This window comes from Chrysochloris asiatica, unplaced genomic scaffold (genome assembly GCF_000296735.1).
Source record: "Chrysochloris asiatica unplaced genomic scaffold, ChrAsi1.0 scaffold00138, whole genome shotgun sequence".
Taxonomy (NCBI): Eukaryota; Metazoa; Chordata; class Mammalia; order Afrosoricida; family Chrysochloridae; genus Chrysochloris; species Chrysochloris asiatica.
In genome coordinates this window covers 4934329-4958374 of record NW_006408656.1, presented here as the reverse complement: position 1 = coordinate 4958374, position 24046 = coordinate 4934329, and the positions used below count along the sequence as shown (strand labels likewise).

General features: G+C 41.3%; 1 protein-coding gene across 4 annotated transcripts in view; it reads left to right on the top strand.

The window, feature by feature from the left end:
• Positions 1-24046, top strand: part of SCN8A (sodium channel, voltage gated, type VIII, alpha subunit) — a 212250-nt gene that overhangs the window by 161990 nt on the left and 26214 nt on the right. For 3 of the 4 annotated variants that reach the window (XM_006870027.1, XM_006870026.1, XM_006870025.1), the window contains exons 16-21: positions 4872-5342; positions 6228-6345; positions 6891-7045; positions 10368-10541; positions 16048-16170; positions 21927-22211. In XM_006870027.1, the coding sequence (XP_006870089.1) occupies positions 4872-5342; positions 6228-6345; positions 6891-7045; positions 10368-10541; positions 16048-16170; positions 21927-22211 (1326 nt within the window). The remainder of the gene's footprint in view (positions 1-4871; positions 5343-6227; positions 6346-6890; positions 7046-10367; positions 10542-16047; positions 16171-21926; positions 22212-24046) is intronic. The other variant, XM_006870028.1, reaches the window with a different exon arrangement.

Genomic DNA, 24046 nt, shown 5'->3' with positions numbered 1-24046 from the left:
TGCATGTAGCCGCCTAACATCTAGTCTCCCCTGCTATATGTAGTTAGTTCTCAGAAATGACTCAGCTCCTTTGCTCAGTTCAGTAGTGAATCCAGTTAAATAAAATTTAGATTCCTCAGCCTATTCTCCAAAGCCTTGCCAACTCATCTCCGGTTTACCAGCCATATTCCTTTTTACTTCTGCAAATGGCCCAGGCAATCCAAATGAATGCTGGTTGTGGTTGTTAAGTGCCGAAAAGTCGGCTCCAACTCATAGTGATCCTGTATAGGGTTTCCAAGGAGCAGTGGGCAGGTTTGAATCACTGACCTTGAAGTTAACAGTCCAGTGCTTGGAGCCACACCAGGACTCCATCAAATGTATATATTTCATTTATTACTTCCATCCTTATACATACCAATCTTTCCACCTAAAATATGTGCTGCCTTCTTCAGAAGTGTGACAGTGAAGGCCAAGTGTAAATCAAGAAATAAGCACCTCTCCCACTTTTCGAAAGTAAGTCTTAATGAAAATTAACCTTAGTGTCCATTATAGTAAAACAGGAACTTAAATAAGTAAAGCTTATGTATGAAGATACTTGAGTAGATAACATAAAAGTCACTATCTTGCTGAAGCTTTATTTTTATTAATGTGTGGGAAAGATTTTTTTTTCTTAGTGGTAAAAATACCGAGGGGCTTCAGAAAATTCGTGGGAAAATTCCATTATCTTTTTCCATAAACTTTTTGAAGCCATATTGTACAGCATTTGCCAACTCAAAGAAAAAATAGTCTTAAAATAAGGTGGTATAAAGTACAATCTAGACTCCTGGTGTGGTACTGCAGGATCAGCACTCAACTGCTAACCACAAGGTTGGTGGTTCAAACCCACCAGCTTCTCCTTGGAAACCTTATATAGGGTCACTATGTGTCAGAGTTGACTCGACAGCACGTAGCAACAAAGTACAATTTAGTTTCCCCATGATTTATTGTGTGGCAATATGGCTCTCTGAGCCTAAATTTTTTCTAACATGGTCCTGTAAGACATCTGCTCATGAAACAGGACATCGAGGTACTTTTTGATCCTCCTCAATAATCCAGATCCATACTTTGGGGGGGTTGGAGAATATTTTTCCAAAATGGATATGTTGTTGTTGTTGAATTTTTTTCCAAAATAGATTTGTTGTTGTTGGGTGCCGTCACGTTAGCAGCAACTCGTAGCAACCCTGTGCATAACAGAACGAAGCATGGCCTGGTCCTATACTAGTCTCACAATTGTTGGTATGTTTGAGCCCATTGTTAAATTCACTGTGTCAGTCCATCTCATTGGGTCTTCCTTTTTTTCATTGACCCACAACTTTACCAAGCATAATGTAGTTTTCCAGAGACTGGTCCCTCCTGGTAAGTACATACAATGAAGTCTCCCCATCCTCGTTCCTACGGAGCATTCTGGCTGTACTTCCAAGATACGTTTGTTTGTTCTTCTGGCAGTTCGTGATATTTTCAGTATTCCTCACCTGCCCCATAATTCAAATGAATCCATGTTTTTTTTATTCCTTGTCCAACCTTCACATGCATATGAGGCGATTGAAAATACCCTAGCTTGGGTCAGATGCACCTTTGTCCACAAAGTGATGTCTTTGCTCTTTAACACTTTAAAGAGGTCTTCTGCAGCAGATTTGCCAGATGCAATACATCATTTGATTTCTTGACTGCTGCTTCCAAGAGCAGTGATTATGGATCAAAATAAAATGAAGTCCTTTACAAATTCTATCATTTCTCCATTTATCATAATGCTGTTTAGGATTTTTACAGTTGTGAGGATTTTTGTTTAACACTGAGTTGTAATCCATACTGAAGGCTGAAGTCTTTAATCTTCAGCAAGCACTTCAAGTCCTCTTCACTTTCAGCAAGCAAGGTTGTGTCATCTGTATATTGCAGGTTGTTAGTGAGCATTCCTCCAATCCTGATGCTGCATTATTCATGTAGTCTACCTTCTCAGATTATTTGCTCAGCATACAGATTGAATGAGTATGGTGAAAGGAAATAACCTTTCCTGATTTTAAACCAGACAATATCCCTTGTTCTGTTCAAATGAGTGCCTCTTGGTCCATGAACAGGTTCTGCATGAACAGTTAAGTGTTCTGGAATTCCATTCTCTACAGTGTTATCCATAATTTTTTAAGATCCACACAGTCTAAAACTTTTACATAGTCAATAAACTACAAGTAAATAACTTTCTGTGATTCTCTGATTTCTGTCAAGCTCCATCTGACACCATCAGTGATCTTCATTCCATGTCCTCTTCTGAATCCAGCTTGAATTTCTGGCAGCTCCTACAACCATCCTTCAATTACCTTCAGCAAAATTTTACTTCTGTGTGATATTAATAATACTGTTGGATAATTTCTTCATTCTGTTGAGTCACCTTTCTTTGGAATCGTATGAATATGGATCTCCTACAGTCTTTTGGCCAGGTAGCTGTCTTCCAAATAGCTTCATATACATTAGTGAGTACCTCCAGAGAAGCATCAGTTTGTTGAAACATTTCCATTTGTATTCCATCAATTCCTGGAGCCTTGATTTTTGCTAATGCCTTCAGTGCAGCTTGAATTCTTCTTTCAGTAACATTGGTTCTTGATCATCTGAAACAGTTAACATCTTGATCATATGAAACAGTTAACATCAGTCAGTTTTATTTGTTATGGTGACTGTGTATTCCTCTCATCTTCTTTGGATGCTTCCTGTATTGTTAATATTTTGCCCATCGAATCCTTCAATATTTCAACTTGAGGGCTTGAATTTTTTCTTTCCTTCTTTCAGCTTGATAAATGCTAAGCATGCTCTTCCTTTTTGGTCTTCTAACCGCAGGTCTTTGCACATTTCATTATAGTACTTTATCTTTTCAAGCTGCCATCAGTTCTTTCATTTAATTTTTTCATTCACTTTAGCTCTTTTCAAGAGCAAGTTTCAGAGTCTCTTCAGACATCCACTTTGGTTTTTTTTCTTTCTTTCCTGTCTTTTTAAAGACCTTTTGCTTTCTTCATGTATGATACTCTTAATGTCATCCCACAGCTCCTCTGATCTTTGGTCGTTAGTGTCTCATGCATCAAATATGTTCTTGAAATGGTCTCTAAATTCAGGTGGGATATACTCAAGGTCATATTTTGGCATTCATGGATTTAACTTTCTTCTGCTTCAACCTGAACTTTCATGTGAGCAGTTAATGGCCTGTTTCACAGTTAGCCCCTGGCCTTCTTTTGGCTGATGATATTGAGCTTCTCTATGAGATGTAGTCAGTTTGATTCCTGTGTATTCCATCTGGTGAGGTCCACGCACATAGTCTTTTATGTTGTTTTAAAAAAGTTGTTTGCAATGAGCCAGTCACTGGTCTTGCAAAATTCTGTAATGAAATCTCCAGCATCATTTCTATCATCATGATGTACTTTCAAACTACTGATCCTTCCTCTTTGTTTCCAACTTTCACATTTCAAACATCAGTAATTATCACTGCATCTTAATTGCACGCTGGATCAGTTTCATACTGAAGAAGTTGGCAGAATTCTTCAACTTCATCATCATGGGTTTGGTGGTTGATCTGTAAATGTGAATAATAGTTTCATTAATTGTCCTCCCTTGTAGGCATAGTCTATCGCAGACATCATTGTATTTCAAGATGGAACTTGAAATCTTTTTAATGATGAATGGTGACGCTTCAGTTTGTCGTTCTCAGCATAGTAAACCATGTGATTGACTGATTGAAAATGACCAATGCCAGTCTGTTTCAGCTCACTAATACCTAGAATAGCTATCTCTAGGCATTCCATTTCATTTTTGATAACTTCCAATTTTCCCAGATTCATACTTTCCATATTCCAATTATGAATGGTTACTTGCAGCTGTTTCTTTTCATTATGAGTCATGCCTCATCAGCAAATGAAGGTCCCAAAAGCTTCACTCCATCCACATCATTAATGTCAACTCTACTTTAAGGAGGCAGATCATGCTTAGTTGTATCTTGAGTGCCTTTCAACCTGAGGGACTCATCTTCCAGCACTATATCAGACAATGTTTTACTACTGTTCTTAAGGTTTTCAGGGGCTAATCCCTCAGCAGTGGAGCCTTTGTTTCTGTTTCTTTGTCTGATTGTAGTCTTGAAGCTCTGCTAAAATCTGCCTATCACGGGTGACCTTACTGGTATTTGAAACACTGTTGCATAGCTTCCAGTATCACAACAACACACAAACCACCACCATATGACAAAGTGACATATATGACAAACTGACGCACAAAAAAGCGTTTGCTTTTTCTGACTATAAAAGATACATGTATGTAAAGGATATATGGTGGTGGTGGTGGTTGTGTGCCGTGGAGTCGGTTCTGACTCATAGTGACCCTGCATAGGGTTTCTGAGGCTGTAAATCATTACAGGAGCAGAAAGCCTCGTCTTTCTTCCTAGGAACGGCTGGTGGTTTCAAACTACTAACCTTGAGGTTAGCAGCCCAACTAGTAATCACTACATTATCAAAGCTTCTTAAAGGATATATATGTATGTAAAACTGTAGAAGAATCATGAAAAGAGGTTCTGAACTTCTTATACAAGGGGACTTAAAAAGTTCATGGGAGATAGGATTAAAAGATGAACTTTTAAAAAACTTTTCAATGAACTTTTTGAAGCCAAATCTCATTACAGCCAAACTAGACATACTGTGTCCTCCCCTCCCCCTAGTGATATGGGCATTTAAAACACTAGGTGGGCCAAACTAAACACATCAGACACTCAAGTCAGTCACGCAAAGTCCATGTACTGTCAGTTTGTTGTCCTTAATTTAATGGATAACTTTGTTCTTAATACAGTTTGACATTCACTCTCCTTTTTCCTTATCCTGCTGGTACAGGTGCTGAACCTGTTTCTGGCCTTGCTTCTAAGCTCCTTCAGTGCAGACAACCTGGCAGCTACAGACGATGATGGAGAAATGAACAATCTGCAGATCTCGGTTATCCGGATCAAGAAGGGTGTGGCTTGGACCAAAATAAAAGTGCATGCCTTCATGCAGACCCACTTCAAGCAGCGTGAGGCTGATGAAGTGAAACCTCTGGATGAGCTGTATGAAAAGAAGGCCAACTGCATTGCCAACCATACAGGTGCAGACATCCACCGGAATGGCGACTTCCAGAAGAATGGCAATGGCACAACCAGTGGCATTGGCAGCAGCGTTGAGAAGTACATCATTGATGAGGACCACATGTCCTTCATCAACAACCCCAACCTGACTGTGCGGGTACCCATTGCGGTTGGCGAGTCTGATTTTGAAAACCTCAACACAGAAGACGTTAGCAGCGAGTCAGATCCTGAAGGCAGCAAAGATGTAAGGACCCAGTCTAGAAACCAGTCGTAACCATGTGAGAGCAAATGAGCCTCTGTCATCCCTAGAAATTAGTTCAGCAGTAGGCTTGGTAGAGGAATTCTGGAACAGCCAGTTCATTTTGAGAAGCCACTCCACCACCTCAATACCATTCTAGGCCTTTTCTAGATTGTCTAGATTCCCATGATTGGTTCAGTTTTATTGAATTGAATCCATTCTCCATCTCTTTGGCATCATCTGATTCAGAGCTAGAGTAAACGCTAGTATTTAGCTGCCACTAATCTGTCTGAATGGAGTCCTGGTGTGACGCTGTGGGTTAATGTGCCAGATTGCAAAGCTGTTTGAACTGCAAGGTCGGTGGTTCAAGCTCACCAGCTGATCCTTGGAAATCCTATACAGGGTTGCTATGGGTCGGAATCAACTCAATGGCACTTCACAACAAACAACAACAATCTGTCTGAGCCTGAGGCCAGTGTGTAGCCACATTTAGCTTAAGGAGGATCAGTCATCTGTGAGGGGTTTTGAGGGCCTTCTGATAATTGTTAGGAACCCTGGTATCACAGTACTTAAAGCATTCATCTACTAACTAAAAGGTCAACAGTTCGAACCCCTCAGCCACTCCATGGGAGAAAGTTGTGGCAGACTTTAAAAAATTCCAGTCTTGGAAACGCCATGATGCAGTTCTCCTCTGTCCTATGGGACTCTATGAGTAAGAATTGTCTCCACAACAGTTGGTTTGGTTTGGGATGGTTTGCTCACCATGTGTTGGATGGTTTCACCAACTCATGAATTATAACTGGTACATCATCCCTATTAGAAGCGGGGGTATCAGTTTGGAGTGGATGTGCTACTGCAGTTACTTTCTGCCTGTTTCCCTTGCATATCTAGAAACTGGATGACACTAGCTCTTCTGAGGGAAGTACCATCGATATCAAACCAGAAGTAGAAGAGGTCCCTGTGGAGCAGCCTGAGGAATACCTAGATCCAGATGCCTGCTTCACAGAAGGTGACAGGGGGTGCACATGTGGCACTTGACTGCTTCTGGACGGATTTCTGTCAGGGTTCATGGCTGGATGAGAGAAAGAGGGGCTTGGTGACAAGCCTTAAGAACTTTGTTGCCCACTCTGCCATTTTGAGGAAAGTTATTCTTGTTTCCCCTGTGTGATTTGAGCTGTAAGAGATTTCTATTCTCAGACTTTGCTTTGTCCATTTTCTCTTGGTTTCAGCCCAAAGATTTCAATTTTAGAAAGGCATACTCTACTGTGGCCATGTTTGCCTCCTGACTCCCCTTTTCTGCACCCCCTCACTGCTGCTTTAGAGGAGATCTTGCCAACTCCAGATAGTTTTGCCCTGTTTGCCTTGCAGCAGAGCCTCGGCCCTGTCACCCTCTCCATTTCTGAATCAGACATTCTGATTCAGCTGTTGTACTCCTGGCTGGGGTGGGGCAGGGGGAGGGCATCACCTGGGGGGGCCTGGGAGATGGAGGAGAGACCAGGTCTGGGCAGAGTGTACTCATCATGGTCTGACGTGCCTCTCTCCTATGGGTGCCAGGTTGTGTCCAGCGGTTCAAGTGCTGCCAGGTCAACATTGAGGAAGGGCTAGGCAAGTCCTGGTGGATTCTACGGAAAACCTGCTTCCTCATTGTGGAGCACAATTGGTTTGAGACCTTCATCATCTTCATGATCCTACTCAGCAGTGGCGCCCTGGTGAGGCCCAGGGAAGAGTCTGATGAGGGATTGGCTGGGAAAGGGTTTATAGAAACTAGTGGGGAAAAGCTGAATAAGGCCTAAGCTCAATTTCTCTGAAAACACAAATTGACCATAGATAATGGTCTGTTAAAGAGCTTTGGGCTGGCGCTTTGAGTCTTTGGGATTGGAATTCACACTTGTCCAAACCCTGATCTTCTTTAGGCTCAGCATGATCCCTCTCAAGCATAAGACCCCATCCCCTTTTCATCAGAATGGAACACACAGGTTACGAACTGTCTTCACTGCCTGGTTTGCCCCATTCTAAGCAACTTCCTAAAATGAACATCCTCCTCTCAGCTAACACCCAAAATCTCATATTCTTTTCAGTTGCCCAAGGTAGGAGGGAGGTGGTATTTCCTCACCGAGTCACCGTTAACACCCTACTAAATATGGAGAACCCAGGGCAAATCTTTGGAGATTAGAAATGTCAGCTCTCAGATTCCAAGGTTACTTATATTCACGTGTTGTAAGTACTTATCGTTCATTAGTCAGATACCTATATAGGGCGTCAGACACAAGCTGCTCCCCTACCAAGACTAATTATCTTCACATTTGCATCAGTTTTAAGTGGGTTATAGTGGAACAGAGAGACCTGGACAGAATCTCGTGTGAGGGAGCTCTGTTTTAGCTGAGTAAATTTCAGGGCAGCCAGAATTAAAGACACTACATATTTTTCTCTTTTAATTTAGGGAAAAGCGAAGGATACAGAATTCTGAATGCCTTTAAAGTAAGCGCACATATTGATGCAATATGAAATCAAAGCTTAAGCTAGAAGCAAAAAAAAAAAAAAAATTTTTTTTTTTAGTTACCAAGGAATCAAACGAGAACCCCACAAGCTACTATTAAAATAGATCCCAACTGTGGCGTTCACTGACTTGTGAATTAGGAGGCTAGAAGAAGCTGGAAAAGGTGGTGGTGGTGCTGTAGCATGGAGTCAGTTCCTCTCACATGGTGGCCCTGTGGAGAGTTTCCGAGGCTGTAGATCTTTATGGGAGCAGAAAACCTCGTCTTTCTCCAGCCTGGTAGATATGAACTGCTGACCTTACCATCTGCAGCCCAATGTGTAACCTACTATGCTACCAGGGCTCCTTGAAAAAGGCAATATTGTGAGTAAAGAAGCCCAGTCTGCACAGCCCTAGTTTTTCTGGGAGGATGTCAGGATTAAAGTTAAATGGAGCAAGAGATGGTCTGGTAACCTTTGATCTGAACAAAGGGGAACCAGATGGTCTTACCTGCCCTTGGATCATTTACTGTATCAAGAAGCATTCATTCAACAGTTACTGAGGTGCTATGAAGCTTCCGAAAGTAAAAGCAGGACCTCTACCTTTGGGAAAAGGGCAAATCAGACTAAGGGGAGTGATTAAAGAAAGGCACTTTATTATTGTTGCCCAAATTATTCTTCAGATGTAATTAATGCACACAAACCTAGAATAACAGAACATACTCATCCCTTAAGTCAGCTCTTTACCCTCTCTGCAAAGAATAAAGGCAGCAGTGACACTAAAGTTTTCAGCTTTCTTTACTACTCACCTTGGACAATATGTTGTCACAATAAACCAGAGGTACATGGCTCAGTACAAATAGCCCCTGTACAACAGTAGACATGAAATTTAAGAATAACTTACTGCTGACACAGTTAACACATCCAAGAAAAGACTAGAATCTAGCAATGAGACTTCAGAGGGAGGGCATTAGAGCCCCCAGTGATATGAAGGTCAGTCTAGGACATCTCCTATATCTTAGGTTATAGAATGGATTTCTACGAAATTGAATCAGGTGAAACCTGATGTGGAAGCTGCTGCTTTTTTATTGAGCAGAGGGAATATATTTGTACCAAGACTGAGAAGGACAATGAAGTCCATGACCCCACTGTCCAGTGTTGAAACTAGATCATCTGATGTCCATGTGCCTTCGTTCTGGAAAGTGAGACTACTGGTAACCCCATTCTATCTTTCTGTAACTGCCCAAAGTAGGCACCCCTACTGCTTGAGTTGGAACTTTTCTTTCACCTCCACAGGTGTTTCTCAAGCCTTAGGAACCCCACCTGTACAGCAGTCCACCACTCTACAGTGGGAATGCCCATCTCTTCCTATCAGGGAATTCCCTCATTCAGGAATGCCAGAGAAAGAAAGTAGTACTAAAAATGTCCTCACCTGGCTGGCTCCCATTCCCAGGACCCAAGGTCTGCCCTGTGAGGGCTCTGAGAGGATGAAAGAGAAAGAGCATGTGTTGTGTTGGTGAGGAGAAATTGGAACCTTTATATGTTGTTCACTGGAATGTAAAATGATGTAGTCACTTTGGGAAACAGCTTGGATATTCCCCAAATGGGTAAACATAACATTAGCATCTGATTCCTCCATTCCACTCCTAGGCATATACTCAAAAGAAATGAAAACATATAGCCATAAACTTGCATACAAATGTTCATAGCAACATTATCCACAAAAGAAGAAACACCACAAATGTGCAACTGATAAAGGCTAAACAAAATATGGTACAGTACAAGGGGCTTCAAAAAATTCATAGAAAAATGGAATTAAAAAATAATGGAATTTTTCCACAAACTTTTTGAAGCTCCTTTGTGTATTCATGCAATGGCTATTCAGCCATAAAAAGGGACAAAGTACTGATTCGTGCTACAACATGAATGAAGTACTGATTCACGCTACAACATGAGTAAAGTACTGATTCATTTTACAACATGAGTGAAGTACTACTGATTCATTTTACAACATGAGTGAAGTACTCATTCATGTTACACATGAGTGAAGTACTGATTCATGCTACAACATGGGGAAACTTTGAAAGCATGCTGAGTGAAAGAAGTCAGGCATAAAGGAAGGACATTTTGTATGATTCTGTTTATAAGAAATGTCCAAAATAGACAAGTCTCTAGAGACAGAAAGTAGATTCACACTTGCCTAGGGCTAAGAGAGATGGGGGAGGGGGGACTAGGAGTGACAACTATTTCATTTTGGAGAGAGTAAAAATGTTCTAAAATTGACTCTGGTGGTAGATGCACTAAATATACTAAATATTTGCTAAAATATCTGAATGTTTTTAAAAGCCACTGACTTTAACTGAGTGAATTATATAATATCTGAATCATATCTCAAGAATACGGTTTTTAAAAATATATGTCACAGGGGAGTAAGGTGAAAGAGACAGGAAACTGGTGATAGGCCAACCCTGTGTAGGAGGAGCTGCCCAAGAATGGCAGTGCTTCTATTCTTTCTTGTTTGATTTTAGGCACTATAGGCAGCTACTGCTTCTCTTTCAGGCCTTTGAGGACATCTACATTGAGCAGAGGAAGACCATTCGTACCATCCTGGATTATGCTGACAAAGTCTTCACCTATATCTTCATCCTGGAGATGTTGCTTAAATGGACAGCCTATGGCTTCGTCAAATTCTTCACCAATGCCTGGTGCTGGCTGGACTTCCTCATTGTGGCTGTACGTGTTCTGCTTTCTCCTTCCCACCCATTTAACTGGAAAACACAAACGGGGATCTTTTCTTCCTCTGGGACCCAGGTTATAGGATGAGATGCAGATGTAGGTTTGGGTAAAGTCCCTTTCAGAGCACTCAGATCTTAATTTAGGGAAGGAGAGTGCTGGAGTCCCTGAATTTGCTCCATGGACTCACCAACCAACTCTACTCTGGTAGGTTTGGCTTAGAAAACTCAGAAACTGGGAATGGGAAATGGAATCATTGGTCTCAAAGCCCCTTGTTATGAGTCTGGGAGCGGGAAGGTTCTTGGCCCAAGCCAGCTGTATGCCCTCTTTTGCTGCCAGGAGAAGGAGTTGAGAGAGATGGTGATGGGTCTGTGTGGACTCTTCTGACCGTTCCCATGGACACTTACATCTAACTTAGGTCCTGGTACAGGTTCAGCTGAGCAAGTTAAGTAATTGGGGAGAGTGGAAAAGTTTTTCATACAAAAAAAAAAAATCAGTTATCATTTTAAGAAAGTAGTAATTCAAAAGTTCCCCTCTTCCCACACATTGAAATCTTCCACAGTGACAATCAAACCGGACACAATCCTTTCTTCTAGGTTCCAAGACCATCTCTGAGACTTGGTGGCTATTACCCACTGTTATTTTTCAGGTCGGAAGCTGAATCAACTATAACTGTTTCTCACCCCACCAGCACTTATTCCTTGTTGGCTTTACTAACAACGACTGGTCTCTGATTCTGTATAATTAACTACAGCTTTTTTCTTCCAGCTAAATCAGCATTTTAGAGAAAGGGTAAATGGGAATTTCAGAACCAGGGCATATGGAGCATTTACTCCCTGCTGAGCGCTGAGAAGTGCCAAGGAAGTGGAGTGTTTGGCGCTGGGTTGGTACATTTGAAATATAGACCTATTGGCTGCAATGTGAACTAAACTAGAGAGTGCCCTTGGTATCTAGAGAGAGGAGAATGGAAATCTGTCATGAGGTAACAAGAGCCCAGTGCTCTGCACAAGTAATGAGTTCTGCTCTGAAAATGCATTCCTTTCCCAGTACAATATTTGCAACTTAAACTTGTAATGACTCCTTCTAGGAGATAATCAACATTGTCCCATGCGGTTCGAAACTACCAGCCGCTCCACAGGAGAAAGATGAGGCTTTCTACTCCCGTAAGGATTTACACCCTCGGAAACCCTGTACAGGGTCGCTTTGGGTCGGAACCGACTCGACGGCACTTAACAACAACAACAACATTTCAGAAAGCAAGTCTTTAGGCAAATGCCTAAATGGGGTGAGGAGGTCCTTAAAATGAACCAGAGGTGTGGCCTTAGAGGAGGCCAGCCTGAGAGCTAGCAGGAGGTTTCAGTAATCCATCAGCACTGTTGGTAACTAGATGGAAGGATTTCTGCCTTCCACAGATGAAAAGCTTGACCTCTAAAACTTAAGAAATGGACTGGCATCAGCTCTCATAGAGAACAGGGGAAGTGAATAGTCTTTATTTCACTCTTAATTCCTCAGGACCACTGAAGAGTCACGTGGCACACCAGTGAAGTCCTAGAAGGTGCACCCCCCCCCCCCCAATCTTCTGGACCTTCCAAGAACCTCCACTACCACATTCCCAGCTGCTCTGGAGAAATTTACGTGCACATATCTTCCCCACCATGGCGTTTTGTTCCTCCACCATCTGCCCTGACTGGAACCATTCTATTCTCTCTGGGTTGAACAGCCCCAGAATTCCAGCGTATCCCACATTCCTTCAGTACACAAATAGTTGTCAAAAGTATTAGTATCCTATACATCACTATTTATTTAGCAAACATTTTGTCACTTATACTAGGTAGCAGGGCAATATAAAGCTTGTAGCCAACTGATGTTGTTGTTGTTAAGTGCCATCTAGTCGGTTCCGACCCATAGCGACCCTGTACAGGGTTTCTGAGGGTGTAAATCTTTACGGGAGTAGAAAGCCTCATCTTTCTCCCGCGGAGCAGCTGGTAGTTTCGAACCGCTGACCTTAAGGTTCGCAGCCCGATTCGTAGCCACTACACTGATAATTATCCATAAATCCCTGTAGCCTTTGGGAGTCACTCGATTTTTTTACATTACTAGTAGGGGAGTCCTGGTGTGGTGCTGTAGGATCAACACTATACTGCTAACCTCAAGGTTGGTGGTTCAAACCTACTGACTGCTCCTCTGAAACCCTATACTGGGTCACTATGAGTTGGAACCAACTCAATGGCATTTAACGACAACAGCATGGGGTCTAACAGTGGCTCTGAGAAGGCCTCCTATCTTCTACCAACTGTCAGTAAGAGATTTAAATTAAACACCATTGCTGGTATAAAATTCAGTGTCACTATGAGTTGGAATCTGCTCCTTAGCAAGTGAGTTTGTTTTTGACTTACTGTATTTGTATTCTTCCTTGTTGCCCCATAATAGCTGTACATATGGTACTTCCTGGAAGCATGGTAATAATCCAGACAACTCCCAAGGTTAATTCTTTTTCTATATAAGTCATGAGTTCCCAACCAGGGGCCACATCTAGTTTGGCTCGGGTCCTTTTTAACACTGAAAACCTTGGCCTGTAAATTAACTTTGTGTCTAGGGATGGGGACTTTCAAATACCACTCACCTCATCCTGAATTCAGAATAATGGAAATACACTCTTTGACATTTTCCATATTAGTTTGAAAAAAATCACCCAGTATCTTTCCCTTTTTTTCTATGCCTGTAACCATAGATCCCTGAATTTTGACTTTTTCTCAACTGATTTTGTTTTGCTTTAGGATTGATTCTGTCCATAAAGCATACTTTGAGCAGTGTTCTAAGTATCCATTGTTGTTATTAAGTGCTGTTGCATCAGTTCCAACTCATAGTGACCCTGAGGAGTGGCTGGTGGATTTGAACTGCTAACCTTGTGGTTTGCAGTCCTGTGCTGATCCTATAGCACCACACCAGGAGTCATCTTCTAAGTACCTAGTGAGGACTTATTAGGAAGACTCAAGATTATAAGAGAGTCCTGAGCTGCTAGTCTGTAACTCAGCTAGAACCTCTGAGTTGTGCTCTGGGATTTCTCCTCCAGATGGGTCCACTGAACAGCAGATGACCTCTCAGCCATACTTAGAGCCTATTGGCTCAAAGCTGCTTCCACATCTCCTCCACCCTTGTCCCCACTTTAGGCCCATTTGCTATCAGATAAAACACCCACCCTAAAGAGTAGGGTCCACTTGACCTTTATGGGGCCTATAGCCATTCAAGGCCTATTAAGCTTGATGTTTTGGTTTTGTAACCTTTGCCTGGTAGAGTTCCACAGGATGAAGCTGACTCAGGGGTCTTTTAAACCCAGGTTCATCTTTGAGATGGGATAACTTAGCTTCATATGTACCTATTAAAGTCTCACTATGAATCTGACAGTTTTTGAATATTGGGGTTAAGAGTTAGCTGCATTTGGCTATAGTAAGCAAACCACACATCCATATAGATCCTTACTGATAATGATGGGCAAAAAGAAACAAGATTATTTGATCAGACTATTTGAGGTTTCTAGGACCTTTGTTTCAGGCCGAAATTGAACTCTGGACCATCTCTCCTTCAAAGAGCTCAGTAGACTAATAAGGCAGCATCTAGTTCCTAATTTGCTTTGGACACTGCCTACCTAGGGCTCCAGAGAAGATACCTACTCTGATGAATCATGATGAGTACATGCAGAGACAAAGGTTCACGTCCCTGTTTTAAATTGCAACCTTAGAGCCTACACCTTGCCCATCTCTACCTCTGGCCCTCCACTCAACTCCCTGCCAGTCATGCTGCTTCATTATTTATGTCTTCTTTTTTTCCCCCTTAATTTTGTGCAGTTCTGAAGTACAGAATCAAAGAACTAAAGCCCCTTGATCGAGCTAAAAAGAGCAGCACATGAAACTGAACTGTGGATTGTTCCCTTTTTTGCCTCTTTGCATTTGCCTAAAATTATTGGTTTAGGCTGTATAGACCTGCAGCTACTACTGCTCCGTAGGGGGAATTGACAAATTGTTGGTGGGAACTTCTTAACCTAGCCTAGAATTTGTTCTGCAGTATAAGAAAAAGGCTGCTGTAGGAAACCCAGAGCCAATCTAGGATTTCAGCAACTGAAGATATTTTCAGGGTGGTGCCCCTCTGATGCCCTTCATTCTCTCAGATCAGGCCAAGGCAGCCCTCTGGGCAGTTAGTGTCCATTATTAAGGAAACCTTCTGGTTACAACCCTAAGGGCTCTCATAGTACAAGGTGGGTTCATCTCTAAAGGAACAGGAAAGCATTGGACTATGAGTCTAGGCGTGGAGAGCTACAGACTTCATCCCAGCTTGACAATATATACAACTCTTGATTGTCCAGACACAGGTAATCCTGCTGGGATGGTATCATCTAACCCGGGAGTCAGACAGTGTGGATCTTTTATCCAGACCCCAGACTATTGAGGTGACACTGAACAAACTGCTGTGTATGGATTTCCATTTCCTCCTTTATAAAGTGAAGGAAAAAATGCTTCCATGATTCCTTCCAGCGGTTATCCAATGAGAGTACTAATAGAAGATTTTCCTGGAAGTCACAGACCTGAGGACAGCTCATTTGGGAGGGAAAGAGTGGTTGTTGCTAGATGCATCAAGTGGGTTCCAACTCATAGCAACCCTACGTACAACAGAACGAAGCAGCAGCCTCATAACCAATAGTAGTTACAAGGAAAAGGATAGATTCACTTGTCAAACCCATGCCAAGTTCTCATGGTCATGAAGAGAGCATGGTTATGATTGAACTATGGAAGGACGGTTTTAATTAAAAGCAAAAGAAAGAAGAATTAGTTGAGTGAATTCTCATAGAGCCACAATTCTGTCAAGGAGTTTCCTCATTTGGTTCTTTTCTTCTTGGGAACTGCAAAGTCAACGGTACTCATTGAATTTGTTTCCTTTATTGATGTAGTAACTCAGCAAATCGTCAAACACATGATTTCTTGTCAACCAGGAGTAAGGGAGCTTGCCCGGTTGGAAATCTCATGGTGAATGAACTGAGGAGGGGGCCCCTGGTGTGGAGTGTGTGTATTTATCTGTATTCTTTTCCATAGGTACCATTAAATTTGTGTGGCTTAATTTAATGGGAACTTCTGGGACCTGCAGTGACTGTAAAGGGCGAGGGTAAGGTTCTTGTCATCTGTTCAGGCTCCTCTCCTTCCAATGGAACTTCCTCACTTTCTCCCTCTCCCTTTAGCCTCTACCCTTTTCCAACGTGTATGTATGTTCTACTGCCTTTTCTCAAATTTCTCTTCCCTTTGTGTTTTCTCTTCTGCCTCTCAACCACCTTTCCTTCCAGGTTGTCTGAGTCAAGTTGAAGTAGGCAGCTGGTGTTACCCACTTCCTCTACCTGGTGGGGGGGCCCCAGAGCTGTATAATCAGTGCTAGGGGCTTCATTCTAACTCTCTGGAACCTCTGTTTTCTTTTTCTTTTTTTTTTTTTCCTTTTTTTGTTTTTCTCTTCTGTTTCTGTGTAGGTCTCTTTAGTCAGCCTTATAGCTAATGCCCTGGGCTACTCGGAACTAGGTGCCATAAAGTCCCTTAGGACCCTAAGAGCTTTGAGACCCTTAAGAGCCTTATCACGATTTGAAGGGATGAGGGTAAGATCCTAAGAGCAGCTGATCCTTCTGCATGCCAGTGGAAACTGTTTAAGCATGCTAGAACTGATCACGTGGTGGAAAGAGCATTCAAACACGAACTCTGTGATGCAGCCGCTGATTGGATCCTCCACTCTTTCTCCCTCGCACCTGCCCTGTGCGAAGGGGAGTTGCATTAAGCTGCCTCATCACATTAATATTGGCCCCACTCCCAACAACATGCCATCGCAGAACATATTAACATTGGCTATTCTCATTTGGCCTGGCTTACCTGTAGCACTTGGGGCGGCTTTCTGGGCTGTTGATTAAATAGGGAGAATCACCAGGTGCAAAGAAGGGGAATTGTAACCCACAGACCCACTGAAAAGCATAGGCTGCAGGCAGGGAGAGTGCTGTGTAGGGATACCAGCCAGGTGGGGACTGTGGTCCTGGCGTCACTGAGGAAGTGGCTGAGAAAAGCCATAAAGACCCGATGGCAGGCCTGGAATTGGGGATGGAGCAGAATTTGGCATGACCCTGGGAGAAGAAATGCTTTTCTTTCTATTCTGATTCCTCTTATTGCACCTTGTTGTTCTCAGCCCAGTCCCATAAGGACTGGCAGCCTCTGTCTGATAGCAAAGCTTTCCTCCTCACCCCTGACCCCTCTGCCCATGCTATCTGGCCCTATCCTAACACTGTCAAAATAACTAGATGACGGAATATCAGCTAGTTCTCCTGAAATTTCTGGATACCTCCTATTTCTGCCTGGTGATAACATCACCTAAATTCAAGCAATATATGCTGTCACACTTATAATTTAGAAATAAGGCTCCCTCTTTTAGGGGCCTTTTTCCTGTCTCTCAGTTTTAAGTGTGTATGTGTGCATGCATGCGTGCACACACACACAAATCAAGCGGACAACTGACTTTGGTGGTAGTAGTTGTCCTCTGTTAATCAGAGAGGTCTGTTATACTTAACGAGACCAAGAAAGCTCATTTTAATTCAGATGTTGAATACATGCAGGAGAGTAAACCAGAGGATATGTTTTTAAACGTGCAAATATCAGAATGTAGGAATAAAAACTAAACTGTTGCAATAGTCCACATGAGGCGAGGTTAATTGGAGAAACTAAATACCAGGACAGCGCTGCTTCATTCATTCCTCATCTGTGATCCCTGGCCACTGTTCTGTGAAGCCACCCACAGTTGTACAGGAAGTGAAACTTTCACTGGGACTTGGGAGTTGGATTTCACTATGTTAATCAATTTGGACAAATACTTTTTGCAACAAACTCATGTTTCTTCTGTAGCACAGTCACAATTGGTTCACTGGATGTAAGCTTTATGCAGTCTGCCCCAAACCATCCGCAGGTATCCACAGCAGCATAATTTTATGTTAATAATAATAAACAGTTTGGGATTCTAAGTCTTGCTCCCTTGGATGAGAGAATGCTTGCAATGAGCCCATTTTTAAGCTCAGGCTAAATTGAGGGAGAGAAGGTGTCTTTCAGAACAGGATTAAGATGGTATCCTTGAAAATAGGATTCAATGCTCTTCTTCCCTATTCTGCCCACCTTTCCACATTGTTCAGAAGCCATTAGTTAAAATTTTTAAATAGATGATACAATTTTTGTGAACGGATCTATAATCCATCTTGGTGACTGAAAAACTGAGGTCAAGATTCCGTTAAAAGAAGTCTATTAAAGACTGTACATGCAACTTCGTGCCTGAACTTGGTAGACTTTGATCCCCCACTGTCCTATCACAGTAATCCTGGATCAGCTAAAATGAGATTGGTAGACCTGAAGAAAGGCCAAGAAAAAATGCCCAACTGACTCATGTTGTTGCCTTTCTCCATCTAGGGCCAGCAGATGCCAGTGCGCTTAGGAGGAGACCCTTTGAATGATTTAGATAGGGAAGGCTTTCTGGTGGCCACACCTCTTCCCTTTAGCTCCTCCTCCTTTCCCTACTCTCCCTGGACTGTCTTTTACTTGTCGACTTTCAAGCAGTTTAAAAGTCCAGAGGTCAAGAATGGATGCACGGAGCTATAAAACGTTTGATTTGGAAAAGCACTAGAAAGTGAAACATCTATATCACATCTTTTCAAGTAAGATAATATGGACAAGAGCCAGTCTGAACCCCAGACTGGAATTTAGAACCATCAGTGCTAGCGAGAGTGGCTGTGAGTATAGGCTCTCTGTGGTTTACTCCAATTAGCCAGCAGTCCTAATTGTAACTGGGTGGGTGGTGGGTGGAGAGGATCCAGGGATCCATCTATTCCTGTCCTGAAGTTTCCCAGCCCTTCTGTGGAAGAGTAACTACAAGAAGAAAATACGGAATTTGCAAAAATTTATAGTAAGTGCCCCAATAATAAACAGAATTAGGTTCATACATATTATTTAAATGTTCTTTTTATTTTCGGGCAATGGGGAGGGTGGTGAGAAGTGTATATGTTTTTCAATCTTTGGTTTGGGTTCCTCTGTATGTTAATACTTGAAATAACGCTGAAAATATGAAATCTTTAAGTAAGACCTTCGTGAACTGAATGCCATCAATGCAGTTGAGCTCAACTGTCACTGTGCTGCTCCAATGTAGGCCTCAGCCTTCACTTGAGAAGGAACATGACCCTACCGTGTCCTGGAACACTGACTCCTGTCTTCTTCTCTCCTTCCTCAAACCAAAGACCAGAACATTGACACACTCTTGCTATTGGCAAAGGAATACTTAATGTAGTTCTTTGCTTTTCTCTCCTCCATAGTAATCATCTAAAAATTGTGCTGTGCTATTAAATTTTGAAGATATATCTATCATAGTAGTGCTATGAAACATGCATGCATTTTTGTTGATTGTCAGTACACAGTTGTCCATTAAAGCCATGTTCCCTCTGCCAGATATTAAAAGCTAATTGACAGATTTGGTAGTATTTAATGAGCAACAATAATGTACTAGCCCTTTAGAAAGGACAGAAATGCTGTACAGATTAGTACTATTGGAATTTCCTCATTGATTAGATTGCTAAGTAAAAACTTCCATTGGAAAAATAACTGAATAAATTTGAAAGAGCCTAGTTTTGAGTGATATTACCAATATCTAGTTTTAACAATAATGAGATTCATCTTAATTAAAGTCAATGTGGAATACCAAGAGCTGAAGAGGAAATTCAATTTATTAAGCAACTACCCAGGGAAATTTGAATTCTCATTTATAAAATATCTGTAGTATAAGGATTTAGAATAGGAAGGTTTCTTGTTCTTTGATTGCTAAGACTATCACAAAGACAGCTATATTATGAGTTCAGTTAAATGATTTCTATTTAACATATTGTAGTTTTCAGCTAATGTTCACAGCAAGGAAGAATTATTAATATATTTTATCAACTCCTTTAATTATTTCAGTCATAAAACTGATTAGGGTGAGAAGTTTCCCCTTGATTATGACTTATAGATGCTAGTATATTTGCATCATACAAGTACACTGGATATTACAGGGTTTTTACATCATTCAGAGTGAGGCTCAGTAAATACTTTTGTGTATTGATTCCATTGATCAGTATGAAAGTACAAAGAGATCACTTAGTCAATTAGCTAATTATTCTTCCCTGTTGTAAATACTACGCCATCACCCTCTGTATAGTCAGGAGATGTTACCTAGAGAAGGAGACTCTGAATTGAGATGGAAAACAGTTTTTCTTGGTTTCTGATTCTCAGGGCCTACTGTCAGTGGCACAGTTGTGATGATCTGATAGAAGGTCATGACCTCCACTTAGCTCTGCTGCAAGATGCTGTCACAGAGACTTGAGCTTTGAGTCTTTGCATTATCTATGGCTGAAATCGACTCAATGGCAGTGGGTAGTTCTCTTACTGTTTGGGGAATGATTATTCCATTTGTGGACCATCCTTCTTTTGCCTATTCTTTTGCACATTTCATTGCTTTTTGGTGTTCTCACCAAAGAGTGAGCAACTGTAGAATGAAGAGGTAAAATACAAGTCTAATCACCTGGCTAATTTGGTAACAAATAATAATAATTACCAAATAAATAAATGTTAGTATCATTATCCAAAATGACACTTGAGGGTTTTCCAGGTTTTAGATCTTCTGGCTTTCCTTGTATCAGCAGTTGAAATATAACCATTTTATACTAATGTCACAGCTATTAGATTTGGAAGAGATTTCTTGGTCTAAGAAATAACTGCCTCTCAATCTAAAGGCTTTCTTGTATGAATTGGAGAAACACAAAATCAATATTTTAACCTAGAAGAAGAGTGAGTCCCTAGCAGAATATCATTGCCTTTTTATTTATTTCAAATAGGGCGTATCAGATCGCTTTTCTTAGTCACATGTTCTGATGCATACATTGCAATCTAAGGCAAAACCATAAGATAAGGAAACCCTAAACCTAAGTAGAGCCCACAGTAGAGCCCACAAGTGCCCCCTGGTGTGCCTCCTACAGCATCACCCTAGGGATGTTGTGCTAGTTGGCAGCCAGTCACATGTTTCTTACCTGTATTGAAAAATTGCTGCAGGGACAAAATAACCCTTGTCACCTCCTCCTAAGAAAATATTAGGAGAAGGTAGACTTCATTTATGGCCAGTGTTTTAATTTTAATTCCATTGATCTTCCTAGGCTACTAGGAAAAGGAAGAAACATTCTTCCCATTCTAGAGTAACCTTTCTTGCCTGGACAATCGTGCTTCAGACAGCAGCAAGTGAGAATCAGGACAGAAATGAGGATCTTTACTCCCAGCTTTGTTTCTGCCCCACCACCACAGTGTTATTTTTGTAAGCATTTTCAACTCCTCTACAAGTTTCAACAACTGCTACAACAGTGGAAGTATTGTCTGACTACTCTCATCTGTAGTGTGAAGCAAGATCTTAGTGAGCTATAGTCAATGATTTTTAGTAGTATGCCAAATTGTAGGCTCTAAGAGCAATGCTCTTAGCCCACCTAAAACTCTCCAAAAACAAACAAAACTAATTACTATTTCTAATAGCTTGTGAAGAATCAAGTCAAGCCTGGATTGAACAGTGAGACATCACAGTATCTAGCCCTCAATGTGTAGTGGCTGCTCCGCCAGCAGGGGGCAACTCTTAGCTCTAGAAACATACAAAGCCAGGGGGAGGGGGCGGGTGGGGGAGAACAGAAGAATAATGAACTGACTGAAAAGCACATCTGTTCAGATTTTTATTTTATCCTGTTTGGTAGAGGGAATATAGCTTTTATTTTTTCTTGAGCCTGCAAAATATGCATGCTCAGCTACTGCCTGAAATAAGATAACTGGCCTTGCATAGTCATAAAACAGACTTTATATACTGTTGAGTGATTCACTGCTAACCCCAAGGGGTAGTTCTCTGTGATTTTGAACAATTATACCTTGTTTTGCAGAGGGGGAATGTCTGTTGAAAGACAACTAGTGAGCTTGAAATTATTCAGATTTTCCCCGGGGACCATATTTTATCAGCCATGGGGGAGCAAGACTGGGCTAAGAAATATTTTTTCTGTCTCAAGAAATATTTTTTCTGTCCCAGGTTGCTTCCTAGAGAGAAGACCTAAGGTCAACTTGGGCAGAGGAATTTGTATTACTTGAAATAATATGTGATTTATTAAAATCACCCCCTAAAATATAGTTCATTGACTTAGAAAATGTTGCCCCCCCTCCCCCACATGGACCTAAAGTTCCCATAGTCAGCAAGTCACACAGTGTCATTCCCCTCCTGGAAATCAAAAGAATGTGCTTCCCCCACTTTCTCCCAACACTCAGCAACCTCCCCCTTCCAATGCAGGTGGTGGTGAATGCCTTGGTGGGCGCCATCCCCTCCATCATGAATGTACTGCTGGTGTGTCTCATCTTCTGGCTGATTTTCAGCATCATGGGAGTTAACCTGTTTGCGGGAAAGTACCACTACTGTTTTAATGAGACTTCTGAAATTCGATTTGAAATTGAAGATGTCAACAATAAAACTGAGTGTGAAAAGCTCATGGAAGGGAACAATACAGAAATCAGGTGGAAGAACGTAAAGATCAACTTTGACAACGTTGGGGCAGGATATTTGGCCCTTCTTCAAGTGGTAAGTTTAGTTATGTTTCAGTCCTGTTTTCAGAACTAACAAAGGACCCATTGTCCTTCCTCAGCTATGCTTCTGGGATCACGGTTATTCTTAGTAGACCCAAGAAAGCTATGTTACTTCCCAGGCCAGTTCCAGTGACACATCTTTCCTAAGTACTTACTGACTTCTATACGACCATACTCAAATGGACTTTTAGTTGTTGTTGAGAATCTACACAGAAAAACATACACCAACAGTTTCTGCACATACAATTCAATGACGTTGATTATAGTCATCAAGTTGTACAACCATTCTTACTCTCCTTTTCTGAGTTGTTTCTTCCCCATTATCATAACCCCACTACCCCCTAAGGTTTCTGTCTAATCTTTTAAGTTGCTCATGTCACATTAATCACATATAGATAGTTCTTCAAAGAGCAAGGAGTCTTTCACTGGGTCTAGAGTCAGTGTTGCTGAGCAACAATAAAGATTCCTACAGCATAATGAAGTGGCAGATCATTTTCTCTCCCTAGGACAAAGTGTTTGATTAAAGAGTAAGAGCATAAGTACTTAAGAGAAAATGAAAGTGGTGGCAATTTTGATCAGAACAATTCTACATAATAGCTACATTGGAGTTAACTAGGAAGAAGCACATGGTGACCTACTTCTGAAAAAAACTGGCAATGGAACATTGTCTGATAATAGTGCTGGAAGAGGCAAACCTCAGGTTGAAAGGCACTTGAAATATGACTGGGGAAGAGCTGCCTCCTACAGTAGTCAACCTTAATGGCTTGGATGGAGCAAAGCTTTGGAGACCTTCAGTTCCAGATGGCCAGGACTCAGAATGAGAAGCAGTAGCTGCAAATACCCATTACTACTTGAAATGTGGAATGTATGACATATGAATTTGGAAAATTGAAAATTGTCAAAAATGAAAGGAAATGCATAAAGATCAATATCCTAGGCATTAGCTGAAATGGACATATGTTGGCCATTTTGAATCAGACAATTATGAGGTTTACTATGCCAGGAATGACGAATTCAAGAGGAATGGCATCATCACATGTATTATCAAAAAGAACATTTCAAGATCTGTTCTGAAGTACAACACTGTCAGTAATAGAAGAATATCCATACACCTACAAGGATGACCAGTTACTATGACTATTACTCAAAGTTACACACCAACCACTAATGCCAAAGATGAAGGAATTGAAGGTTTTACCAACTTTGGCAGTCTGAAATTGATCAAAGATGCAATTGGTCAAAGATGCATTGATATTTACTGGTGATTGGAATGTGAAAATTGGAAACAAGGATCAGTACTAGGAAAATACAGCCTTGGTAATAAACTACTCTGGAGATCACATAATAGAATTTTTCAAGACCAGCAATGTATTCATTGCTAATACCCTTTTCAACAATATAAATGATGATCATACATATGGACTTTGCCAGATGGACTACACAGGATTCAAATTGACTACATCTGTGGGAAGAGATGGTAAAACAGCTCAATATCATCAGTTAAAACAAGGTCAGAGTCCAGCTGCAGGACAAACTATCAATTGTTCATATATGCAAGTTCAAGTTGAAGCTAAAGAAAATTAAAAAACAAATCCCAAAGAGCCAAAGTACAACCAGCTTTGAATATGTTCCACCTGAACCTCAGACTGTCTCAAGGACAGATTTGACATACTGAACACTAATGACTAAGACCAAACAAGTTTTAGGATGACATCAAGGACAATCCTACGTGAAGAAAGACCATTAAAAATACAGGAAAGAAAGAAAAGACCAAAATGGATGTCAGAAGAGACTGAAACTCGCTCTTGAATGTAAAGTAGCTGAACAAGT